A 26,560-nucleotide genomic window follows, 5' to 3' on the forward strand; every position below is an offset into this window, starting at 1 on the left:
TGAGAAAACTGGGGCTTTAGCTGGGCGTGGTGGAGCACACTTGTAATCCCAGCATTCCGGAGGCTGAGACAGGAGGATCGCTGTTCATGGCCAGCCTCAGGGGCTTAGTGAGGCCCTTCGCAACTCAGTGAGACCCTGTTTCAAAATAAAGAATAAAAAATAGGGCTGGGGGTGTAGCTCAGCCTCTGAGGTCTATCCCCAGTGTCGAGAAAAAAAAAAAAAAAAAAACTGACCTGACAGTACAGAAAGGACCTCTGGGCGACTGTCTACCCTTCACACTAATAGGAAAACGGAGACCCAGCAGGCAGGTAGATTTGACCTCCAGGGTCTGGGTCCTAAAGCCAGGCACCCAAGATCTTAGCCACCCTGCTCCCAGGCAGGCACGGAGGGAAGAGGAAAAGGATAAAAGTCCTTTAATCCCATGATACAACTGGAGAAATCAAGACTGGGGCAGAAGTGATCCTTCCTCGGAAAGCCCCAGATAGAAGCCGTGGTTTCCACCCCTTTTCTGAGAACAAACCATCATTTTCACCTCTGCTTGAGACCTCCAGGTGCCTTTCCCATCCCTTCAGCGAGGACCCCATGCACCATCACCCCAAACCCTCAGCCATCAGGTTCCCCTCCCTCCATTATTTGGGATCCTCTGGGGAACAGGAATCCCTTGCCTGCCTTCCAAGATGGTTCCAGTTAACATGGGAAATGGAACACCATGCGATAAAAGGACCTAGCTTAGGGGTCTACAGAGAGCCAGTGTTCAAGCTGGGACCCCAAGCAAAGCTCCAGACTCCAAGGCCAGTGCTCTGCCTCTGCGCCCTGCAGCCTCCCAAAGATGGCTGGGTAGCTGAGTGCTGTGTGGACAGATAAGACCCTATTTATGCCAGAGACAGCTGAGGAGACTTGTAGAGCACAGGACAGTTTTTTGCAAGATGTGAATTTGATAACCAGATTCAATATTCAAGACCCAGGCTATGTAATCCTGGGCAATGAACTTGGCCTCTCTGGACCTCAAATTTTCTTATCTATAAAAACAATTTTTTTAAATGAGGCCAAGGAGATTTATTTCCCAGGGAGAGATTGAAACAGCTATTTCCATAATGCACATTTCCACGTATCAGGCCCTCGCCTAGGTTCAAGGCCAGAAACACATCCACATAAGACTTGGGAGCCCCTGCCTTCCCGAAGCCCACCCTCTCCCCAGCAATGCCAAGGTCTGCCAAACCAGCTGGGTGAGTACCTGCACATGGCCCCACCTGCCAGCCACAGCCTGGAGCCCCACTGCCGGCTCCCCTGGCCTGGATGAGGAGCAAACCTGTGGACCTGTGGTCCCTGCCCTGAGAGATGCTAGCATCGGCCCCATTTCACAGGTGCGCACAGGGAGACCCCAGCAAAGTCCAAAAGGAGCCTATGATCAGCCACCCAGGCCCAGACCCCGAGACTCGCTGTCCCCAGGTTCCAATCCCAGTGGCTCTAGAGGAACTGCACCAGCTCCGGTTTGCTGAGCGCAAAGCTCCGTGCCAGGTCCCATGCTGAGCACCTGACCGTCCCTCACCCCATCACTCCAGGTAAAGGCCACTGGACCAGCCCCATTTTGCAGATGATGCAACTGAGGTCCAGAAAAGACAGTGCCAGTAACTTGCCCCAAGCTACGTAGGAAAAGCAAAACTCTAACCCAATGCCTAGCCACTCCTTAGCTTGAATTGCCTCTTCTAAAAACGCAGATCCCTACGTTCCCCAGACTTGCAGCTGCCACCAGAAAGAGAAGGAAGGTGGGTACCTGGCGTGCTGCTCCTGAGATGTCCCCAGGCCTCTTACACTGGGAGAGGGACTGGCCAGCACCCACTGGGGGCCAGTGGGCAGGACAGAGAGCCAGCGAGGGAAGCAAAGCCCAGGGACTGACCTGGCAGCTCCTGCACCGTCTCCACTACCGCCTCACTGGTTCCGTGCTTCTGCAGAAAGAAGGGGAAGTCCACAGGCGCCAGCTGCGGCGGCCTCTGTTCACCCCACACCCACTCGGCGTCTGTCCCTCTCTTCACCCCACACCGCAGCGCGCTTTCACTTCAGTCTCTGTTTCCTCCGAGCTGAAGGCCTTGCCCCGCTCCTCCCCAGCTCACCCCCGGGCCTGCAGTACTTCTGGGGGCGCTGGCGCTGGGCAACATGGCACTGTGCAGGTTCCAAGCCCTGTCTCAGCTCTGCACCCTAGGGCAAGCCTGGAGAAACGGGAGGGTGATGCCTGCCTGATCTGACACACCAAGGACTGGTGATGGCAAGGACTTCAAGCAAGGGCTGGTCGGGCTGCCTGGCCTCAGTTTCCCCTCTATAAAATGGAGATAGCAACAAACATGGTGACATCAACAATAATTAGAGTAGATGAGCCATCTTAAGGTTGGTGGGTCAAGTCACCAAAAGTGCTCCATAAAGCCATTATGCTTCACACATAGGAACCCAAGGCCCAAAGCACAAGGACCTCGCCCCTGGGTGCCCAGGAGCAGAGCCCTCTGGGGAAGGGCCTCCCCTGCAGCGGAGCTCAGAAAGTGAGGCCAGAGTGGGGCTGCAAAGCCGGCCAGCTTCCCCTCGAGCAGGGGTCCTGATATGCCTGTTGTAGGCCAGCCACAGCCTCTCCAGGCCCTAAAGAAAGAGGGAGGTAACTCAGTGTGTGGGGCAGGCTTGGGAGACAGGGCGCTCACTCTTGGGGAAATCATGGTTGAAGAATATGCCTTCCACCTCTGGGAGGAAGATGGAGATGCAAGAAAAGGAAGAAACCGGACAGGTGCCAGCATGGCCCCAGCCTCTGCACACTCACCAGCCCCAGCACAGCCCCCAACCCCCGCATGGCACTCACAGCTTTGAAGGGGAGAGGAGGTGCACCCCAGGGGGCAGCCAGGGCCCCACCCAGCTACAGTGCAAAGACTCTGTGGGAACAACAGCGCCCCTGCGTCCTGCTGCTGGGGGGCTTGGATAAAGCCTTGCCCTTCTTCGTACTTTGTTGTTTTGCGGTTCTGGGGTAGGACCCAGAGCTTTGCACGTACTAGCCCCAAGCACTCTACCACTGAGCTGCACCTCCAGTGCCTGCACTTTTATTTTCTCTGAACACAACCCAGATCTTGACCTCTAGGCCCTTCCTGTGTGAGGGCTCCTCACACCTCTAGAATTGAACCTCCAGTCACCTCCTTCCTCATGCTGCCTGTGAGTCCAAGCAGCTGCTCTAAGGCCCAGAAACAGGCCCTGATCCCCAGCTCCCCACAGCCCTGTTTCCTAGCCCGGATCTGTACACCCCGGCCAGGTACGGGTGCCAAGTACGTAGCCCCGCATTTGAACCCTCCTGCTCAAAAGCCAGCAGAGGATCCCTGGTACCTTCATGCTGTCACCCCATCCAACTTCCCTCCATCCAGTTCCGGATGAGCTGGCCACATGCATGCCTACCTCCCTGCTCTGCCCCAGCTGGGAGACGGGCACAGACCTGGGTGACCCTCCAGTTCCTCTCTACCTTTCGGACTCAGCTCAATTCCTGCTTTCTGGAAAGTTTCTGTCACTAGTCCCCTACCAAACATTCTGGAGACTGAAGAACAAGGAAGTATACCAGCGTCCAAGCAGGAAGGCGGGCCACATGCTCCCTGTAATGAAGTGTCTCCCCCATGGGGGTCTGCAAGAGACCCCAAAAGGACACTAAGGCAACTGAGTCACACCGTACGTCGCCTACTTCTGCCAAGTCTTTATCTGAGTTTACCCAGCAGAAACCTCAGTTTAGGGTGAAATTGTCTTTAGTGTGTGTGTGTGTGTGTGTGTGTGTGTGTGTGTGTGTGTGTGTGCGCGCATCCTACTGAGGATTGAACACCCAGGGCATTCTACCTCCAAGCCACACCCTGTTCCCAGCCCCATTTTATTTTTTTATTTAGAAACAGAATCTCGCTAAGTTGTTAAAGCTGGCCTCAAATCTGTTGTCCTGCCTCAGCTTCCCAAGTACTGGGACTCTTTAGACTCTCTTACCATTTAACTTATGTCTCCCCCACCCCAATCTTTTATTAGACCTCAAAAATAAGATACCTGACTTAATTTTTTTATTATAGCAAAATATATAAAAAACATAAAATTGACTGTTTTACCCATTTTTAAGTATAGAGTTCTGTGCTATTAAATGAATCTCTGAAACTTTCTTCACCTTCCCACACTGAAGATCTGCACCTGCTAAACAAAAGCTTCCAGTTTCCCCTGTTTACCCCACGCCTCTGGCAGCCACCCTTCTACCTTCCGTCTCTGTGAATTTGACCACTCTAGGGATCTCCTGTAAAGTGCAATGCAGTAGTTGTCCTCTTGTTTCTGGCTTTTTTTTTTCTTTTTCTTTTTTTTCTTCTTCCTGGTGCTAGGGGATCAAACCCAGGAACATTCTACCTCCGAGCTACACCCCCAGATCTATTTATTTATTTATGCATTTATTTATGTATTATTTATTTATTTGTTTATAAACAGGGTCTTGTTGAGTTGCTAACAGTTTTGCTAAATTAATGAGGCTGTCCTCAAACCTGTGATTTTCTTGTGTGTGTGTGTGTGTGTGTGTGTGTGTGTGTGTGTGTGGTTCTGGGGTTGGAACCCAGGGGCTTTTCTACCACCGGGCTACACTCCCAGACCTATATTATACTTTATTTGGAAACGGGGTCTCACTAAGTTGCTGAGAGCCTCACTAAGTAGCTGAGGCTGGCTTCGAACCTGCGCCATCCTCCTGTCTCAGCCCACCAAGCTCTGGGATTACAAGCGTGTGTCACCACGCCCAGCAAACCTGTGATCTTCTTGTCTCAGCATCCCAAGTCCTGGGACTATAGGTGAACACTACCATGCCTGGTTTGACTTATTGCAGTAGTGTCAGAATGTCCTTCCTTTTGAAAGGTGACGAAGAGCTCACTGTGTGCATATACTGCATTTTGCTTATCCATTCCTCAGTGGAGGGACACTTGGGTTGTTTCTACCTTTTGGCTTTAGTGAACAGTGCTACCATGAACATTGCTGTACAAATGATGTCCCTTTCCAACAAAGAGAAAGTTTTTAGCTAGATTTTTAATTACACTGGGGTTTTTTTATGGCAACTGATATAGATTACCTATATCCGATGGTATCATGATATAATCCTTTAAAATACATCTGAAAATGAAATTACTTAAAACACCAAGTAAATAAAGTGCACACATAATACATACTGGTCACAAAAAGCAGTGGCAGGGATACAGGAAAGAGAACTGCAGATGTGTAGGATAAACTGGCACAGACCTCGGACAAAAGCTCCACTGTCAGCCGGGCGTGGTGGCTTACGCTTGTAATCCCCGCGCTTGGGAGGCAGAGACAGGAGGATCGCGCTGGTTCAAAGCCAGCCGCCCTGGCTTAAGAGATCCCGTTTCCAAATAAAAGTATCAAAAGTAGGTCTGGGAGTGTATCCCGGAAGTAGAAGGGTTTCCAGGAACCCCAATACCACCAAAAAAAAAAAAAAAGCCCCACTGTCCTGAGCTGGGGGTAGAAAGCCTGCTGGGGAAACTGAGGAAGCTGACTCCAGATTAGCACCGCCTTGGTGCCTGGAGGTGGAGTGTTAGGAACGGGAGTGGTCATGGTGAAATGAAAGGAAGATCTGGCTCTGGAACTCCCCGCGTGAACCTGGACCATTCACTTGGTTTTTTATATCTCCTCGCTGGGACACAGTGTTGATAACACCCAGCACACAACTAGGTAACTCACAGGAGCCACCAGGCCAGCGGCCAGCACTCACTCTGGTTCCAAGAATGGGTGGGTTCCCTCACCCCACCCTGTACAAGAGACACCACCCAAGGGAGTACTGTTTTCTCCTTAAAGAACGAGAGCCCAGTTGTGATGAGGTTATGGCCAGAGTTCAAGTACAACATCAAGTTAGCCTTCACCACCTTAGCGGGCCTTTCTCCACCTCCTAAGACTCTGGCCACTTGGTTCCAGGCTGTCTGAGCCAAGCCCTCTCTGAGCTTTCATTTTTCCCCAGCTTTAAAATGTGGCTGTCCTTGCAGCCACTGCCACCTGGCTATTAGCAATCTGTGAACACTACCCAAGCCCCAAGCTTATGTTCCCACAAAACTCCAACTGCTTCTCAGCTGCTGACAATGTTCCACCAGACAGAGTACAAACGGAGCGAAAAGTGAAACTGTGAATCTTGCAAAAAGTGTGGGATTTCATGAAGTTGATGGAAGTAATGTCAAGAAACCAGCATGGTGACCACAGAGACGGCATCTGTAAGGGAAGTGACTGGGACCTTCCAAAGAGAAGTGTTGGGCTATCCCAAAGGACTCAGAGATCTTGGGGTTTGAGGAAGCCTTCAACCATTTTTGCAAAAATCAACCTCTAACTGTAAGCAAGAGAGGGGGGGGGGCATGATTCAGAAGGCACTAATATGCAAATATTAGCAACTGATTCGTTCTTCAAAGATTCACTCTAATGTGTGTGTGGTTGCAATTATCATCTTAATACTTGAAATCATGAGATACAACCAATTTATCTAGGTCATTTTTAGTTTTTTGATGTAATAAGCCAACTCAGCCAGGTTCCCCCTCACATCTCTGCGGATTTTTAGTTCTCTTTTTAAAACCGATACCCCTCAGGCAGCCTTCCAAACTACAGGGCCAGGTGGGGAGCCACTCTCTCAACGCCCCTCTTAGCTGCTGACACCGCAGACACCCTACTCCCAAGAGGGAGGAAGCCCCAAGGGCTGTGAGCATCCCCGCCCCACGTCTGAGAGTTGCCTGCGGGGCCGGGTCCACACCGCGCCTCCTTACAGGCTGATGTTGCTTTGGTCGACTCTTTTGCAAAAAGGGAAACCGAGGCCGGTGAGGGCGCGGTCTGGTGGGCTCACATCCACTCGGTGGCCGCTGGCACGGGTTAGAACAAAGTTAACAAAAGTGAAGACTGAGTAGGCGCCCGGGGCGTGTGAGCCAAGGGCCGCTTCTGTCGCGGGACGCCCAGGGCATCGCTGGCGCTCCCGCAACCTGAGACCCGAACCCGGGCGGCGTGGGCCCCCACCCTGCCCTCAGCCCCCGCCCGGGACCCCGCCGCCCCCGTCCCCTCCCCCCGGGAGGGAGGAGCACGCGCGGCGGCCCTCCCCCGGCCCTCCCGGCCGCCGCGCAGCCAGCCCCGCGCCCGCTCCACCCAGCGCGGCGGCCCGACGTCCGGAGCCCGGCGGCCGGCAGAGGTGAGCGGGGCAGGCGGAGCGGGGGGGCGGGAAGCCACTGCGGCCCGGGAGCCCGCCCCGGCCGCCGGCGGCCCGCGGGGCGGAAGGGGTTAAGTTGGGGGACGAGCAGGAGCGGGGAGCAGTGGGGGCCCCGCAGGAGCCCCCAGACTCAGGGCAGAACTTTTTAGCCCCCTGCCCAGGCTCCCACTCTCGGGACACTGGGGGGGGGGGCGTCCAGCGGGGGAGGGGGGCGCCTTCGGAATGCCGCGGGAGGGGGCGGCGGGCGGGGGCGGAATGTGGAACTCTCCCGGGGGACCCAACGTGGTCACCATGGCGAATGCAGGATGGACGGGCGGCTCTGGCCAATAAGAGCACGATGCCCCGCCCACACCCTCGGCGACTACCAATGGGGGCCTCGGGATGGGGTGGGCGGGGCCGCGCCGCGCAGGATGGGAGCCCTCGGCTGCCCACCGCTAGGGGGAGAGGGGCGGCTGGTGGGGCCAGGGCGACGGTGAAGGGGGCGACTAAGTGAGGACTGAGGTGACTCGGGCCCGGCCAGAGAAAGCAGAAAACTAACTTCTTGGAAGGAGTTGGGACAGGTGGAGCGATGGCTCAGTGCAAGGAGAAGGGAGTGTGCCTCAGTTTCCCCGCCCTTCCAGGGGGTGCCAGCGGGCGATATCGAAAGCCCTTTCCCCACCCAGGTCTACAGTTTCTTTCTTAAATGAGGATGGTGAGCCATGCTTCTAATCCCAGAACTTGGGAGGCAGAGGCAGGAGGATTGCGGGTTTGAAGCCAGTCTAAGCAACTTAGTGAGGTTCACCTCAACCGAGTGAGACCCTGTGTCAAAATAAAGAATAAAATAGGGCTGGAACTGTAGCTCAGAGGTAGAATATCCCTCAAAAGTACGACCCCCCAAGACCACAAAAAAATGGGGATAGTGTCCTCCACCCCACCCCCACTGTCCGGAGCATGGGTGGGGGCTCAGGATTGGGTTGCTTCAGGCTGGCACACTCTGACCACCTGTTGGACAGAGCTTTTAGGAACTGTATTAGTGCCTCTTTTCATCCTATAAACAGGAAAACAGGCCAAGAGAGGCCAAAGACCAGTACATACACAGCCTCAAAGTGGCTGAGCTGGGTCTAGAGAGATGTCTGCTGCATAGGGTAAGTTTAGGGAGTTCCTGAGAAGTCTGGACCTGGGGTCCGCTGTGAAGGTGTCCACCATCACTCCCCATTCCAGCTGAGCTTGTCCACTGGGCTGGTACCTAAGGACCATAGCTTGTTAGGTGCTCCCAGGGGCAGTGTGCCCTTTAGGTAGTCATAACAGGAGAGGAGGCAGCCAGTCCAGTGCACCAGCTCCTTGTCGCAGCTTTGCTACTGGTATGCTGTGCTGATGTGGACAAGTAGCTGTCCCCTCTGGGCCTTCGTGGGCCCATCTGGAAAGAAAGGAGCTCTCCCATGGGTGGTGGCAAGGCCTATAATCCCAGTAACTTGCTGAGGCAGGAGGAGTGCAGGTTCGAGGCAAGCCTGGACAACTTAGTAAGACTCTGTGTCAGAATAAAAAATAAGCTCTGGGGATGTAGCTCAGTGGTAAAGAACCTGGGCAACTTAGCAAGACTGTCAGAATAAAAAATAAGCACTGGGGGCCCCTGGGTTCAATCCCCAGTACTGAGAAATATATAGACACATAATTATATATGTATACAATGTATATGTATGTATATATATGAGTGTTTATATGTGTGTGTGCAAGTATATATATATAACCAAATAAAAAATCCAGGCATGATGGCACACGCTTGTAATCTCAGCATTCAGAAGGCTAAGGATCAAGGTCTGCAGACAGCCTCAGCTACTTAGTGAGGCCCTCCACAACTTAGTGAAAATCCTGTTTCAAAATAAAGAATAAAAAAATAGGGCAGGGGGTATAGCTCAGAGGTCGAATGCCCCTGGGTTCCATCCCCAGACCCACAATAAATAAAGAAATCAATAAACAAACAAATAAATAAATAAATAAAAATAACCAAATAAAGGAATTCTACTTGGTGAACCAGAATGTCTTTGGGGCTCCTCAGTCTGAGCTGGGTGTAGCTGAGAACAGGTGAGGTGTGTGGGGCTCAGGTCCAGCCTGGAGACCTGGCCTTCCTTTTGCTCTGTTCTCTCCTGGAGGTCCAGTGGCTAGAGCCTGGGCAATAGGTCAGAGGGACAGGTGCCCACAGTCTGTGGGCTGACCAGCCTTGGGCCCTGCACTTATCCAATCAGGCTGTCCTCTGTGGTTTCCTGCTGGGCTCTGCTCCCTGCCCACAGCAAGGCCTGCGGCCATGCGCCTACCCAGATTCCTACCTGAAAGGATCTAGAAAGACAGAAGAGGGTTCTGAGTTTGGGGGGAGGAACCAGAGCTTCTGGACCCCCTGTCCCCTGGGCTGGCCCCCATCCAAGCCCTAGCATTGCTCATCGCTCTCAACAGATGTGGAGAGAACCATCCAGACATTGAGGACAGGACACAGAGTTGTCCTTCCGTGGGCTTCCTCAGTCAAGAGGCCAGACTCCGGACTGGTCCTGGGATTTCCTCAAACTCTGGTCTTGACCATGAACGGCACTACCCTTCTCAGAGCCGCACTGAAAATTGACATTTGCACAACCTTCTCTACCTCATCCTTGGTTACAAGGGATCCCTGACAGTAGTATCCATCCCTCTTCTACCCATCACCCCAGCAAGCATTTATGTTGCCTCTGCTACGCTGGGCCTGTGCCAATAGCTACCAAGACATGCTCTCGCAGATTCACAGTGGGACCATGACTGAAAAACAAGGAGGGGCCTGATGCTTTGGGAGCACTGGCATATTCTGTACACAGAGGTTAGGGAAGGCTTCCCAGGGAAGGGGATATTGGGGGTGGGTCTTGAAGGATGTGTAGGAGTTTGCTGGTGAAGAAAGGAGGAGGGAGAGACATTCTAGACAAATCTGTGAACAAAAGGAGTCTGGTCACTCTCTGTGGGCAGGGCTGATGAGGTGCTGGCCTGCAGTGAGTGTCAGATCAAAACATTCTTGTTTCTGTTTGGAAGCAGGCGGTAAGCATAGCTGTAGGCTGAGGTTCAGGAACTCTATGCAGATCCGTCCAGCTAAAAGGATATATCTTTCTGCTCTCCATCCCACCAGCCAGCTTTAAGCAACTGCCAGCTGCAGCGCCTTCCCTAGAACCTCTGGGTCTCACAAGTGTCCCTTCTGGGTGGCAAGAGCCTGTGGTGTAAGAAGAGAGAGCAGCTGGCCAGGTCTGGCTGCGCGGGGTTGCTGGGCTGCACTCCCTAGCCTGGGGACATCAAGGCATTTCTTGGAGGTGGTGACGACTGAGCTGGAAGGATGGGGGGGGATTGGTGCTAGGGAGGGGCATCCTAAGTGAGGGGAAGAACAGGAACAGAAACTGGAGGGTTACAGCAGGAATAGACCTGCCTGGCTCCGGGGAGGCAGGGGAGAGGCGGGAAGGCTTCCTGGGGGAATCAGGAGCTCACACACACACACACACAGGTCAGAGGCACTGAGCCTGGTGGGAAAGGGGAGAGGAGGGCGGGCAAGGCTGCTGGAGCCTGGCTGTGCACCAGTGAGCTGGGCCTCAGTGGCAGCTTCCCTGTGCACGTTTCCAGGGCTGTGAGTGTCCCCAAGTCTGTGTTATATATGGGGGGGGGTGCTGCCCTTGGGTCTACACTGGTGTTCAGGATTCCAGCTATACGGGGCAGTGGGTTTCTTAAGAAAGCCAACCTGAGGAGCTCTGCCCACACATCCCCACACCCTTTCCAGGCAAGGGGGTTGTTCCCCAGTCTCTGCTCCTTTCTGCCTCCCCAGCCCCCCTGAGAGGGGCCCTGCCAGATATCTGGGAAGGGGAATGGGGACTAACTCAAATCCCCAGCCTTGCCTTTATTTTTTATATTGAAGTATTTATTTATTTACTTATTGTGGTACAAGGAATTGAACCCAGGCTACGCGCCCTAGCCCGTGTGTGTGTGTGTGTGTGTGTGTGTGTGTGTGTGTGTGTGTGTGTGTTGAAACAGGGTCTTGCTAGGTTGATGCGAGTCTCACCACTTGCTGAGACTATCCTCAAACCTCTGATCCTCCTGTCTCAGCTTCTGAAGAACTGGGATTACAGGCGATCACCACCACACACGGCCTTTAGTGTGGGTGCCTGGAAGCCATTAGGGGGTCTGGGTGGCGCCCACCCTGCCCCTGTGTGACAGCCTAGCGCTTCTGGAAGCATAGGATGTGGCCGGGTGGGGGGTGGGGGGCTCTCTGTCCCGCTCTTACTTTAGGGACTACGGGAGGGGCCAGCGGGCAGGCACCACTGGCAGAGCTGCCGCTGGACTTGGGTTTCCTGCCTCCTCTGCTGCCCCTCCCCCCTCCTCAGGCGCTCACATTGTTTTTCTTTTCCAAGAGCTTCTCCATGTGGAGCTGGGCCAGGAAAATGGGGAGGGGGGAGCAGGAGTGTGTGTGTGTGTGTGTGTGTGTGTGTGTGTGTGTGTGGTGTGTGTGTGTGTCTAAGTGTGTGTATCTACTTCTCCTAGGGATGGGTACATGCTTTGCGGTCTTTGTGTCAGTGGACTGGCATCTGTGTATCTGCACGTGTGTCTGTCTACAGGTGAGCGTGCCCGCACATGGTGTGGTTGTGCATGCACACGGGTCGGTCTCTGTCTATCTTTCATCTGTGTTTATGTGCATGGGGTTGCGTGTGTATCTACAGATGACTCTGTGTGTGCATAATCGTGGGCATCAAGCCAGCCGCCTCATCGCACGGGCAGAGACACTGAGTCACAGAGAAGGCACTCCGCGTCGGGAGCTGCAGCTGGGCCTGCGCGGCTGTGCCTGGGTGATCGTCCGTGCAGGAGATGCAGGCTCAGGATATGTGTATGGTGTATGTGGACCTGTGGTTGTATGAAAGCAATAGAGAATCCTCAGGTGTCCCCACCTGGTCTCCTAAGATGCAGATTCCCAGCCGCAGCCCCGCTGAACATCACTTTCTAGGGCCTGGGGCATGTTAAGCAGGTGTCTAGGTAAATCTAAAGCACCCTCAAGATGAAGCAGCCTTGGGCTCCCTCACCCACCCCTACTCTGCAGTGTGTGTGTGTGTGGGGGGGGACTGAGTCCCAGAAAGGCGCAGTGGCTTACGTGAGGTTGGTGATGAAACTGGGCCTAGAGCAGTGTCTGGCTTCGGCAGGCAAACAGTAAACAAATTGCAAAATGACTGCACAAGTATAGTGGGGTCACTGAGGAGCCCCAGCAGGAAAGGTCATGAATTTCAGAACTCTGCTGCGCACAGCAGTATAGAACCTGCCATGCCTGCCTGTCCAGCGGAGGGCCAGAGCGGGGGTGGGGTGACCGAGGCTGGCGTTTGCCTGGAGACAAGCGCAGGACAGGGCGGGGCTGTGCCGTACACATGAGGAGAGCTTAGGACTGCAGGGCGGGAGCTGGGTGAGGAGAAGGGCCCTGTGGACAGGGCACGGGTGCCGGGCCAGTGGGCTGTGGCCCCTTTGGGACTGAGGAACTGTTAGAGTTGGAGTGCGCTTGGAATTGGTGCTGGAGAGGAGTCTGTTTCTGGGTCATGACCAAGGGCACGGGCGCTGACAGGGTCAGTCTTGCAACTTTTTCAGTTTTTAATTTTTTTTCTTCATGGTACTGATGATTGAACCCAGGAGCATTCTATCTTTGAGCTCTACCCACAGCCCTTTTTAAATTTTTTTTATTTTTTATTTTATTTATTTATTTATTTTTTTTATTTTTTTTTTGCGGGTCTGGGAATGGAACCCAGGGGCATTCAACCTACACCCCCTGTCCTATGTTTTATTTTTTTATTTTGAAACTGGGTCTCACTGAGTTGCAGAGGGCCTCACTAAGTAGCTGAGACTGTCTGTGAACCGAGATCTCCCGGGCTCAGCCTCCCAATTGCTGGGATTACAAGCGTGCACCACCACGCCCGGCTCCTTTTTTTAATTTTGAAACGGGGTCTCACTAAGTTGCTGAGATTTCAAGCATGCTCCACCATGCCCAACTTAGGTTTGCAGTTTTAAGCACCTACTCGGGCAGTTCTTCGCAGAATGGATCTGAAGAAGTCAGAAGTGTGCAGGAGGCGGCCCACGGGGGCAGCAGGAGAACAGGGGCCCGGGCTAGGTGACAGCAGCCCTAGAGGACTGAGCCCAGGGGAGGAGAAGGGAGGCCCCACAAGGGCACCTCCTGGAAGAGGGAAGGCGGTGATGTCCCAGGGGCTGCTGGAGGCCAGCACCTTGGGTCAGAGCACAGGCCTCTCAGTTATTTTAAAGGAGGGTGTGTCCTGTGAATGCAGAGCCAGAGCTGGGCCTGGGTGAGGCTGAGGTGAGACTGGAAGGGAGAGGGGTTTGCAGGGATAAGATCAGGGACGGCTGCAGGAGCCCCTGTGGCCCAGTACCCCACCGTCTTAAGAGTCAGCTTTGTTTCCATTTTCACCAATGCTTTTGTTTAGACAAACCCTGCCAGTGTTCAGATGTGGACTCGGGTACCCTAAACGGTGGTAATCTCCGTCACTGATAGTCTGAGAGGAATGCATGAGAGAATTCACATAAAGCCAGTGTGGCATGAGGCTGGGCCTGTAGGTAGCCCTCCACAAACACTCCTTGTTTAGTGCTGGAACTAAAGCAGGAGCCAGCCCTGCCTGCTGCACACCCACAGCCTGGGATGAGGTGGGGAGCAGACCAGGGTGGATGGCACAGCGGGGTTGGTCACGTAGCAAGGGAGACAGGGCAGAGCCCACTGGGTCCCCGAGGGCTTCCAGGAGGAGGTGATATTTCAGATAAGTATCCATCTCCAGCCTAGGGCAGGAGAAGGCCCAGAGAGGACTCCTGCCTGTAAAGCCCCTGTGCCCTAGTGGGTTCAGAGAAGAGGCGCAGTGGTGTTACAAGCCGTTCAGTGTGTGAGATGGCACCGTGATGATCAGGGACAGCAAATCAAGGTTTCAGACAGGGCTCACGGCTGAGAGATGGAGGGGCTGGAGGGACTGCTGGAGGCCCGTGAGGAGCATCATCGCCCGGCTCACCAGTTGTGCCCGGCTCACTGGGGTGATCTGGCACACATCTCCCTCCTCCCGCTTCTGCAGGGCCTGCGCATGGTTCACTGCATGGACTGATGGTAGCCACGCCTAATAATGGCTGTGTTCTGCAGGTGCGAGGAGGTGTTCCCAACCGGGTCGCCTGTTACCAGCATGCCCAGTGGTACCACCTCCGCCATGGGTCCCCCACGCCGTCCCTGATCCTGGCCACGAGTTCGAGCCCAGCACCCGCGTGCTCAGCTGTGCCATGAGCCACGGGCCGAGTCCCCGGCTGGCGGAGTCCCCGCAGCTGTCCAAGGGCAGCCTCCTGACCATCCTGGGCAGCCCGTCGCCCGAGCGCATGGGGCCCGCGGACTCGATGCCGCCCACGCCGTCCAGCGGCACGCCCTCGCCGGGGCCGCCGCCTGCGCTGCCCTTGCCGCCCGCGCTGCTGGCCGATGGGGACTGGGAGAGCCGCGAGGAGCTGCGGCTGCGGGAGCTGGACGAGGCGCGCGCGCGGGCGGCGCAGATGGAGAAGACCATGCGCTGGTGGTCGGACTGCACCGCCAACTGGCGCGAGAAGTGGAGCAAGGTGCGCGCCGAGCGCAACCGTGCGCGCGAGGAGGTGCGCCAGCTGCGCCAGCGCCTGGACGCGCTCACCAAGGAGCTGGCCGGGGCGCGGCGCGAGCGCCAGGAGGCGCAGGGCGAGTGCGAGGCACGGGGCCGCGAGCTGGCCAGGCTGCGGGGCGCCTCCGACAGGACCCACGACGGCGGCCCCGAGACGGATGGGGAGCGCGAGCAGGAGCCGGTGCGGGACGTCGGGGCGGAGAGGCCGCAGGGCTGCCAGGTGCGCAGAGGGGCCAGGCTTTGGGGTTGGGTGGGCAATGTTGGTAGATGAGAAGCCCCGGGTTCCCCACCCAGCTAGTAAGGGCCTGAGAAAAGCCTAGCGTGGTGGCGCATTCTTGTAATCCTAGTACTTTGGGAGGCTGAGATGGGAGGATCAAAGGATCGAGGATAGCTTCAGGTGTAGCTCAGGTAGAATGGGGAGGCCTGGGAGGTTTCACTCCTGCAGGTCGGGCTGTGCCCCCAGTGGGATGCAGATTACCTTTCTTCTGGAAACCCCCAAGATGGAGAATCCCAAGTTCTGGTGGTCGCTCCATTCCCACACTTAAGGAATGAAACAGCTGGGCCTCGGCCCACGCCTGTAATCCCAAGTACCCAGTACTTGGGAGGCTGAGACAGGAGGATCACAGGTTTGAGGACAGCAAGTAGTTAGATTTATCAACCTAGTAAGATCCTGTTTCAAAATAAAAATAAAATAGGTCTAGGAGGTAGAATGCCCTGGGTCCAATCTCCAGTACCACCAAAAAAAAACCAGAACCAAAGAATCTGCTCCTTTGAGATATCCATTGAGGTCATGATTAATAGCGCTAAATCCATTCACCTATTAAACTTGATTTTTAGGGAGTAAACAGTTAAAATTCAGACCAGCCAAAGCTGAGGGTGGAGGCTACTGTAGAACTGGCAGCACAATGGAGGCCCCTCACAGGCTTGGGGAAGGGGCTTCCCAAAGCTTTTTTGGAAGAGGTCACACTTTAGCTGAGCCTGGGAAGATGAGTAGGAGTTCACCATAGGAAGTGTCAGAAAACAACTGAGCATGGTGGCGCACACATTTGTAATCCCAGCATTCAGGAGGGTGACGGGGAATGTGGTTCTCAGGCAGCCTCAGCTACTTAGTGAGCCCCGTTGCAACTCAGCGAGACCTTGTTTCAAAATAAAGAGTAAAAAATAGGGCTGGGGGTGTGGCACAGAGGTAGAATGCGCCTGGGTTCTCTCTTCCCATTTGTGAAACAGGGCTTCTGACCAAGTGGCAGGCAAGGTGCCCACCCAGACAGTCAGAGCCACCCATCTCCCTGCACCTCAGTTTCTGGCCCTCAAAAATAGGATCATCCAGCTGGAATTCCTTTTGAAGGGATCTAGTCCCAAGCCGTGGTGGGAATCTGAGCTTCAGCATTGGTTCTGAGCAATACCAGCATATATGCACATACTTCTGGTGGCAGGGAGCTCACCACATCTGCTGGGGAGTCTTCCAGGATAAAGGAAATTTTGGTGCAGTTCCAAGAGGTAAAGTGTGCCCTCCTCTTCCAAGAAATGGAAAGGCAGCAGCAACAGTAAAAACCAACAGGACCCAGAAATATAGTATGACTTGTCCAAGGTCACCTCAGCGAACTGACACAGAAAAGGGCCTGAGAGGCCACCCCGGGGGCTAGGACTCTGCGGCCACTGGAACAGACGGCCTCCACCTTGGTCCCTGCAGGAACTGGAGCTGGTGGAGAGCCTGCTGAAGAGCAGACCCGAGGAGCCCGAGGGCTGCTGGGAGGTGCGCAGCCTGGTGGCCGCAGGCCCACGGGGCAGCTCGGGCCGCCAGGAGCGCAGCCGGCTGCCCTGGGAGGACGCAGCCACCGCTGAGGAAGATGCCTCCAAGCTGACTGCCCTGCGGCTGCGCCTGGACGAGTCCCAGAAGGTGCTGCTCAAGGAGCGAGAGTGAGTCTGGGGTCGGGCAGGGACTGGGCCGGGCCCCACTGCTCCACACTCAGAACCCCAGAATGAAAAGCAGTGTCAGCGTGAGACTCGCTAAGGTACAGGTACCGTTAGGGTACCGTTTAGGCACGAGCCTGGGGTTTCAGAGCAGTGGTATTCTACCCAAGGAGCCAAAGCAAGTTTTCACTTATTCATTCTAATAATACACCTTGGGCATCTGCTCCGGACTAGGCACTGTGCTCAGTCCTGAGAACAGGGCTGTAAAGAAGATAAAAATCCCTACTTTCGTGGGGCTTCTGCTCTGGAAGGGAAGATGCAGAAGCAGGGGGGGGATGGGGAGCAGGGGTTTGGGGTTTGAAAGTGCTGCCTTTGGCAGCTCAAGGAGGCAGCTGGGAGTGCAAATGGATCCGGAGGTCTAGAGACAGGTCTGGGCTGGATGTAAGAATTGTGAGCAGGCCGTGGTACCGAAAGCCAGGAGCCAGTGAGTCAGAGGAGCAGGTGTGGATGGAGATGTGGGAGAAGGGAGCCCTGGAACTGGCCAAGTTCAGAGGTCGGCTAGAGGTCACTAAGAAGAGGGAGCCAGTTCCAGGGAAGAGGAACCAAGAGAAACTGTTTCACAGAGGACAGTGGTCATCTGGTCAGTTAAAAAGAGGACTGAACTCTGACCCTTGGGTTTAGGACATGACGATCACCAGACTCTTGGATTTAGTGTTGACAGGGCAGGTTAGACAACATAAGCCTGGTGCTAATGAATACTCAGATTTGCTATACAGAAATTAAATATATAGATAGTGTAGTTTATTTGCACACATGATATTTTTTTTCTTGCAGTACTGGGGATGGAACACAGGGGCATTCTACCTCCAAGATACACCCCCAGCCCAATTTTTTATTCTTTCTTTCTTTCTTTAATTTATTTTGCAGGTCTGGGGATGGAACCCAGGGGCATTCGACCTCCAAGCTACACCCTCTGCCCTGTTTTTTATTCTTTATTTTGAAACAGGGTCCCACCAAGTTGCAGAGGACCTAAATTGCTGAGGCTGTCTGCGAACCACAGTCCTCCAGTCTCAGCCTCCCGAATGCTGGGATTACAAGCGTGCGCCACCACGCCCGGCTATGATGATCATATTTTTTAAAAATCAAAGCTTGGGCCAGGGCTGGTGGCGCACCCTTGTAATCCCCATGCTTGGGAGGAGGAGACAGGAGGATCGCGCAGGTTCAAAGCCAGGCTCACTGGCTTAAGAGACCCTGTTTCCAAGTAAAAATATAAAATAGGTCTGGGAGTATATAGCCCAGAGGTAGAAGGCCCCTGGGTTCCATCCGCAGTACCACCAAAAGAAAAAAAGAAAAAAAAAAATCAAAGCTCAGCGTGGTGCACATTTGCAATCCCAGTACTTGGGAGGCTGAGACAGGAGGATCACGGGTTCAAGGACAGCCTCAGCAAGTAGTGAGACTCTCGTCAACCCAGTGAGACCCTGTTTCAAAGTAAAAAATAGGGCTGGGGGTGTAGCTCTGAGGTAGAATGTCCCTGGGTTCAATCCACAGTACCACAAAAAAAAAAAAAAGAAAGAAAATTAACATAGGGTCTGGGTAATTAACGTAGTGGTAATTAACCTACTGCTCAGTGGTAGAGCACTTAGGCAGCATGCAAACGGCCCTGGTTTAATCCCCAGCACCTCACGTGCACACACAAAAAGCTGCTCGGTGACCTTGTAAAGGCTACGGTCAGGTTAATGACTTCACGTCATTGCCTCTTTGGCCAAGAAATGCCGAAGATAACCCGCAAACCAGAGCTGTGGGAGGACAGGCGCAGCTTCCTCACAGCCCGAGATGAAACCACCCTGCCAGCACCGGAGCGTGGACTTCCGGCCTCTAGAACTGTGAGAAATATATTTCTACTATTTAAGCCACACACACCAAACAAACAGAAGTCAGCCTAATAGGGCTGGGAGGTAGCTCAGTGGCAGAGTGTCTGCCCAGCATGCATGAGGCCCTGGATTCCGATTCCAGCACCACAAAAACCAACCTAGTATACTAACCGCAATATAAAAGAGGCTTCCGCCTGTCTCCTTGTCCCTGTCCTAGGGACAAGCTGGCGCTGAGCAGGAGCATTGAGAAGCTGGAGGGGGAGCTGAGCCAGTGGAAGATCAAGTACGAGGAACTGAGCAAGACCAAGCAGGAGATGCTCAAGCAGGTGCGACGGGGCCCGGGAGGCTTCCTGGAGGCGGCAGGAGCACACCCTTGAATGTCAGCAGTGGGGACCGGAGAGAATGGAATTTATTCAATTGTTAGTACAGGGACCAAAAGGGTCCCTGCCCTTGAGAGTCACCTGGTGGAGACCAACGCAAGATAATGACAGTAACCACGAAGGAGTTGAAGCAGAATGAGAGATGGGGTGGCGGGCCTGGGAGGGCCTCTCTTAAGAAGATAACGTTGGTGGCAAGATCTAACGCAGGTAGAAGAAGCCATCCTTGAGGAGAGGTGGGAGCAGCGTGTTCACAGCATATGCAGAGGTCCTGGGGCGGGAGCGGGCCTGGTGTGTGCAGAACACAGACATGGATGGCCAGCAGTGTAACTGGAAGACCTGGGTGGTGAGGCCATAGAGAGGGCCCTCCATCTCAAAGGCCTTAGGGACCAGGATGGAGGAGGAGTCAGCATGTGACGTGGACTGGGTGACTAGTGTGTAGCAGATTTCACTGAAGCCTCATGGCAGCTAAGGGAGCTGGGAACTCACGTCCCCACCTTACAGATGAGGAAACTGAGGCTCCAGAGAGAGGAGTCCATCGCCACCTTAGTAAGGGGACTCAGGCCAGTCTGGGCTGCCACCTCTGCCTCCTGTGCAGACCTTAGTGGCCACCAGGGGGCGCAGCCAGCCTGGGAAAGCCAGACAGGATCCCTGGATTTCCAAGAGGTAAGAGGAACCCAGACCTCAGTGCCCAAGACTGCTGTGGAACACTCTGGTCTTCCCTTAGGATTCTGAGGGAAGCGCCTACAGGACAGAGTGCCGCGCCCCTCTTGGGTTTCCCGAATCATGCGTCATCTTTGGGGCTTGAGTTAAGGAACCTAGCTTGTTACTCTCTTTGAATTGTGAAGCATAATCACCTGAAGAAAAGTGAATGAGATGGGGATATGCAGCCTAGCAGACTCTTTCCTTTGCGTCCGGTGTCTCTTCCCTCAACGTTATGTGTTGGAGACTCGCCCGTGTGCTGTGCGGAGCGGCAGCTTGTCGGGGTCCGTCTGTAGAGCAGGGAGTCATGTTATTTTAAAAGCACTCCCAAGTGATTCGGACACACCTGCACACAGAACAGTGTTTCGATCAGTCAGTGTATACTGAGGGCTGCTGTACCAAGGCCATGCAGGGATATAGCGGTGGAAGGCAGACACGCTCCCTGTCCTCCCAGCTTTCATTCTGGCGGGCTGTGGGAAGAGGAGGCACCTCCACTAGGCCAGGTAACAACAGAGGCCTTCCTAAGCAAGGAGCATTTAAGAAAAGCCAATTCTACAAAATACCTCAGAGAATTCCAGGTAGTGGGAACCACACATGCAAAGGCCCTGTGGCAGGCAGGAACCAGGTGCATTTAAAGAATAGAAGGAGAGAAGAGGTGGAAATATAGTTGAGGAAAAGCGGACAGGAATCCAGTTGTGCATGGCTCATGTGACCAGAGGAGCCTGGATTTATCCCATGGTACCTGGGACCCATCAGAAGGGCTTTGGGTCTTAGGGAAAGGTATGTGGTTGAATTTATCTTTTTTTTTTTTTTTTTTTTTGCAGTACTAGGGATTGAACACAGGGGCATTCTACCACCAAGCTATACCCCCAGCCCAATTTTTTGTTCTTTATTTAGAAACAGTCTCACTAAGTTACAGAGGGCTTTACTAAGTAGCTGAGGCTGGCTGTGAACCCAGATCCTCCTGTCTCGGCCTCCCAAGTGCTGGGATTACAAGTGTGCATCACCACGCCTGGCTCAAATTTATCTTTTTTCAAAGCTCACCTTGGGCTACTCTTGTGGGAAACGGGCTGACAGGAGAGCCCAGGAAGAACACGCGGAGCTAGATGGTAAGGAGGTGGGAGACGTCAGAAGCGGCATAATAGATTCAGGGTCTCTTCTGGATACCCTGTCTCTCTTTGGATGGGCCTTGGCCTCAGGCTCCCTGCCAGGCATTTCTGTGCCAACACCCACCCCACGGAGCCGGTTTCGGGGTACACCCTCGTGGTTCTCGTGTGGATAGGCTGGGCAATGTCTTTCAGCTGAGCATCCTGAAGGAGGCGCACCAGGACGAACTGGGCCGCATGTCGGAAGACCTGGAGGATGAGCTGGGTGCGCGGTCCAGCATGGACAGGAAGATGGCTGAGCTGCGGGGCGAGGTGAGGGGGCTGGTGGCACTCGGCGGGTGGAGTGAGGGGGACCTGGGGTCAAGGGAAAGGAGCAGGAGCCAGACCACGCCCCCAGGGCGCCCCAGTCTGCAGAGGATGGACCCCTCTGCACGCAGACCAGAAGCACCCCCGCATCCTGCACACCACCAGAGAAGCTTAGCTTAATATAGCTGCTGCAGCTGGATCTGCTTCCTGGAGCCAAAAATGGATCCAGGAGGTGGGGGGTGCTCCAGCTTGGCCCTCTGTGCCCCCTGCCCCCGGGAGTCTCACTTCGTCTTGCCCTGTCGCAGATGGAACGGCTGCAGGCTGAGAATGCAGCCGAGTGGGGCCGCCGGGAGCGGCTGGAGACGGAGAAGCTGGGCTTGGAGCGCGAGAACAAGAAGCTGCGCGCGCAGGTGGGGGACCTGGAGGAGGCGCTAGCCCGGCGGCGGCGGCAGACGGCCAGCGCCCTGGACTGCGACCTGCGGGCCAGCCAGGCTGCGCTCTTCGAGAAGAACAAGGTGGGCAGGATCTGAAGTGGCCAGGGCCTCCCTGTTCAGCACAGCAGAGCACCTGCTGATGTGCCAGGCCTGCTGACCATAGTAGCGCAGGTTGAGCCTCCCTCAGCCAAGTCTGAAATGTCCCAAAATGCAGAACATTTCCATCACCAGCATGTCGCCCTAAATGGAAAATTCCACACCTGACATAGGAGGGGTCACAGTCAAAACACAGGTATACTAAAAAATATTGCATAAAGTGTGTTCAGCCTGTTTAGACTTGAGTCCTGTCCCCAAAGATCTCGTGGAGCCAGGCACAGTGGCACACACCTATAATCCTAGTATTTGGGAGGATGAGACAGGGGGATCTGTGTCCAAGACCAGCATCAGCAACTTAGCAAGATTCTCAGCAAACTAGCAAGACCCTGTTTCAAAAAAAGAGTGGGGGGCCGAGGGAGGAAGGATTAGAGCTGTAGCTCCCAGGTAGAGTGTCTCTGGGTTTAATCCCCAGTACTTTTTATTTTTTATTTTTTTTATTTTTGGTGGTACTGGGGTTCCTGGAAACCCTTCTATCTCCGGGCTACACTCCCAGACCTACTTTTTATACTCTTATTTGGAAACAGGGTCTCTAAGCCAGCGTGGCTGGCTTCGAACCTGCGCGATCCTCCTGTCTCCGCCTCCCAAGCGCGGGGATTACAAGCGTGCGCCACCATGCCAGGCTTCAATCCCCAATACTGCAAAAATAAAAATCTCATTATATGTGAGTAAATATTCCAAAAGCCAAAATTCCAAACTCTTTTGGCCCCAAGAATTTAGGAGGAGAGAGACATAATCTGTAGCTGCATTTATTGAGCGCCCCTTGTATGCTTGGCCAGTTGGTGATTACAGCAGCCACCTTTATTGTGCACCTACTGTGGGTCAGGCCCACCTTTGACCTCTTTTCCTCAGAGATCCCCTCCATGGTGTCCCACAATTATACATCTGGAGTGGAGCCACAGATCGCACCCGCAGCCTCCCCACCCAGCCAGCCTCTGGGCCTCACCAAACCGTAATGCTGGTGTCGTGGCAGCAGTTGGGGTGACCCTGGGAATAACCCAAGAACCTTAGAGCTGCCCGACCGTGGGAATCCCTGGCATGGCACCCGGGGTGCCACTGAGCCCTCGCTGTCCTGTGTCCGCCCCCCCCAGGAGCTGGCTGACCTAAAGCACGTGCACGGCAAGCTGAAGAAGCAGCTCCAGGAGAAGGTGGCAGAGCTGGCGCATGCCAACCGGCGGGTGGAGCAGCACGAGGCCGAGGTGAAGAAGCTGCGGCTGCGGGTGGAGGAGCTCAAGAAGGAGCTGGCCCAGGCCGAGGACGAGGCAAGTGGGCCCCGGGGGCGCGGGAGGATGCTGCCCCTGGGGTGCGGGAGGATGCTGCCCCTGGGGTGCAGGAGGATGCTGCCCTGGGGGTGGGGATAGAGGCTCTGAGCCGGGAAGGGATGAATGGACGAACGGGGATGGCTGGGTGGAAGGACGGATGGGAAGGCGACTCCGCGGATGGATGAACAGGTGGCAGGGGACACGGTGTACAGATGAATGGGAGAGGAGGCAGGGAGGGAGGGTGGTGAGCCACGATGGATGTCTGGTGTCTGGAGGGAAGGGTGGGTGGAGGATGGGTGTGTAAACAGACTGGGAGAGTAGATGGTGGGCAGGCGGCTAGACAGCAGACCGTGTTCGTGGGCAGGAGAATGAATGGGTAGAGGGAAGGCAGGAGGACTGATGGGGAGATTATGGGAGGGAGTGGAAGGGCGCGTGGATATCAGGGTGGGTGGGTGCTGATCGTGGTGAGCAGAGAGGATGGCTGGATTTGTTTCTCCATGGGCAGATGCGTGGTCTGACGGGGATAGCCGGGCAGGTAGGCGGATAGAGACCAGTGGTTGGCACATTGGGGGTAAATTTAGAGAGAACAGGGATGGAGAGGAACAGAAGGGATGCTTCCTGGAGGAGTGATCCAGAGGTGTGACTGAGCCTGGGCCGCCCACGCCCAAGGTGACCCTCATGCTCTGGTCCTGTTCACCCTCAGCTGGACGAGGCCCACAACCAGGCGCGGAAGCTGCAGCGGTCACTGGACGAGCAGACGGAGCAGAGTGAGAACCTGCAGGTGCAGCTGGAGCACCTGCAGTCCAGGTGGGCTGGGCCCGGGGCTCAGAATGCGGGGGCAAGGGTCTGTGGCTGGGATACAGACCAGGGAAATCCCATCAGCCCTGGAGCCCTTGGGAGGGCCAGAGGGAAAGGCAGAGGAGGAAGAGATCCTGGGGCCAGAATCCTGTTCCTCCAGGCCGGAAGGGCCAGGGCCAGGAAACCAGGAAGAGGGATGCAGGAAGCCAGGCCAGCTGGGGCCTGGGATTGTCTCCTCCAGCAGGCCAGAGCCAGGAAGCAGGGCCAGAGGTCAGGCGTGAGGCAGGGGGAGGGGCCAGCGGTCTGGGAGTCCTAGGCAAGAACAGGTATCCCCCAGGATGACAGGACCAGGGTGACCTCAGGACAGAGGGATCTGAGGGTGTGGAGGGCAGGTAAAGTCCTGATAGGCCGAACCCCTCAGCTGCCACAGGACCCCCAGTCCCTGCAGTAGGACCAGCGGGTCTCTGGGTGACCTGCCAGACACCATCTGTTCCTCCTCTAATGCCAGCAGGTGGCAGAGAACTTCAGATCCAGGACTTTCCCACTTCTCAAATAAGTACCCAAGGGTCACTGTGGCCACAGCACTGACCAGCATCCCTCTGCCCGCCCCGGCCGGCCCTTAGCTGCTGTCTCTTACCTCACGGAACAGAGGGAGCCAGGCTTAAGTGCAGAGCTCTGCCCTTAAGAGCCGGGTGGTATTAGGACACTTCACTCTGGGTCAGTTTCCCCATCTGTAACATGGGGATGATAGTAGCTCCTTCTTCTGGGTTGTCCTGAGAACTGAATGAACTGATTCAGGCTTATAAAATAAGCCCCTGGCATAATAATGCTGAGTAATCACTAGCTGCTGCTGACCATTACTCTGCTGTTATTATTACTACTATTGAGGAGGGGCTTGTGATTAGGTTAGATATTGTGTCACAAGCCACATGTTCCTTCTGTAAGAGAAGTCTTTTTAAAAAAAATTTTGTAGTGGTCCTGGCGATTAAACCCAGGGGCTTTCTACCTCTGAGTCACATCTCCAGCCCTATTTTATTTTATTTTGCAGGTTTGGGTATGGAACCCAGGGGCATTTGACCTCCGAGCTATACCCCCTGCCCTATTTTTTATTCTTTATTTTGAAACAGGGTCTCACTGAGTTGCAGAGGCTCTCACTAAGTAGCTAAGGCTGTCCGCGAACCATGATCCTCCAGTCTCAGCCTCCCGAATGCTGGAATTGCAAGCGTGCGCCACCACGCCCGGCTTATTTTTTTATTTTTGAAACAGGGTCTTTCTAAGTTGGTGAGTCTCGCCAATCCGCTGAGGCTGTCCTCGAACCTACAATCCTCCTGTCTCCGCCTCCCAAGTACAAGGAGTACAGGCACGTTCCACCACGCCTGGCTACCTGCACTTACTGAGCTTTTACGAAGTGTTGCTTCGTGCTGAGACTGTGGCTAGGGGCACAGACTCCAGAGCCAGACCTAACAGCTGTGTGCCGTAGGCAGCTGCGCCTCAGTTTCCCCATGTGCCTGAGATGATGTCAGGAAAGTGTTGTGTGGGGCCCAGCCATGGGCCTGAGTCAGCCCAGTCAGGGCAGGCTCTGCCCAGTCCAGTGGCAGCACACACCCCTCCAGAGGCTGCTCGGTCCGGGCCTTCCCCAAAGCCTCGCCACATTCTTCAGGAGCCATAAACTCCCAAAATGGGCAGGCAGGCTGCACTCAGCCTTCCGAGCACCTTGGCCGGCAGGCAGGGCCACCCAGTACCATGGCCTCTGTTCAGTTTCCAACTTTTTGTGTCTTAATGTTCCGGGGACAGCTCACTAAATCACCACGATAATGGAGGCCCCTGCCCGCCCGCGCCCCTTCCCGCCCTGTTAATAATTCATGCCTTCCAGTAAGATGCAGCCAGGCTGGCCACTCTGCTGGAGGCAGGGCGATGGGCATTTCCTCCTCCAGCTCTGCTGAGAGTTGAGTTTACCTCCTACTTTGGGCTTTGGTATTTTAATGAGAGCAGCCGGGGGGTTGAGCACTTTGACGCTGTTGGTGGGGAATGTAAGGGGCCCCACCACCCCATCACTCCCCACTCACTCTGCTCTCAGAGCAAGGCCTGGACCCCATCCCAGCAGTGCGACCTTGAGCCAGCCTCTCCCAGCCCCCTCCCCACCCGCTCCAGAGCCCAGACCTGCTCCTGCCTCTCTGAGGGCTTCGGGCAAGTTACTGGACTTCTTTGCATTCAGTTCCCTTGGCCGTGAATGTGCGTGGCGACGGCACCTTCATAGAGGAGGTGACACGGGCATCCAGCAGCTGGCGGGCATGAGGGAGGGTGCGCTGTGTTCTCAGGAGATGGCCGGGCCAGGCTTCTGCCCTGACCTATCACCTCCACCCCACAGGCTCCGCAGGCAGCAGCAGAACGCCCCCCTCTTCGGGAAGATCCGCAGTGCCCGCTTCGGCACTGAGGAGGCCGGGGACGGAGCCAGTGACCTGGATGAGGACGAGGACCTGCAGATCCAGGTGGCCTAGAGCCTCCCAGGACTGGGCAGGCCGGGCCAGAAGCCCCAGACCTAGGGCTGAAAGGCAGCTGCCTTGGCCCACCGCGGGTCCAGACCCTGCTCCTTCATGGACCACTTCCTTCTCTCCCAGGGAGGGCAGCGGCTGCCCTGCCTGACTGAGGCCCTGGGGAGGGGAACCTGTTGTTTATATATATAATATATACCCAGGGCTGCTCAGGCCCATCTGGTTTTATAACCGCAGGACTGCTCAAGGCCAGGCGGCCCCGCCCACCCAGGACCTCAGGGGGGGCTGGGGCATGTCAGGTGGGTTGCTGGGC

General features: G+C 55.1%; 2 protein-coding genes across 2 annotated transcripts in view; one reads left to right on the top strand and one right to left on the bottom strand.

The window, feature by feature from the left end:
• ADGRG5 (adhesion G protein-coupled receptor G5) overlaps positions 1-3,357 on the bottom strand; it is a gene marked incomplete at both ends in the record, with an annotated part of 30,725 nt that extends 27,368 nt beyond the window's left edge. The window contains 2 exons of the mRNA XM_080703516.1: positions 1,898-2,027; positions 3,352-3,357. Coding sequence (XP_080559642.1) covers positions 1,898-2,027; positions 3,352-3,357 — 136 coding nt within the window. The remainder of the gene's footprint in view (positions 1-1,897; positions 2,028-3,351) is intronic.
• Positions 3,358-14,476: 11,119 nt separating this feature from the next.
• CCDC102A (coiled-coil domain containing 102A) lies at positions 14,477-26,253 on the top strand (the record flags this gene model as incomplete). Its single annotated transcript, XM_080703182.1, has 8 exons — positions 14,477-15,055; positions 16,526-16,752; positions 18,835-18,943; positions 20,998-21,114; positions 21,414-21,623; positions 22,787-22,957; positions 23,661-23,764; positions 26,124-26,253. 8 exons carry the CDS (start codon positions 14,477-14,479, stop codon positions 26,251-26,253), a joined length of 1,647 nt encoding a protein of 548 aa, XP_080559308.1.
• Positions 26,254-26,560: the final 307 nt, after the last annotated feature.

The sequence above is a fragment of the Muscardinus avellanarius genome (assembly GCF_963383645.1).
Source record: "Muscardinus avellanarius genome assembly, chromosome: 10".
NCBI classification, from domain to species: domain Eukaryota; kingdom Metazoa; phylum Chordata; class Mammalia; order Rodentia; family Gliridae; genus Muscardinus; species Muscardinus avellanarius.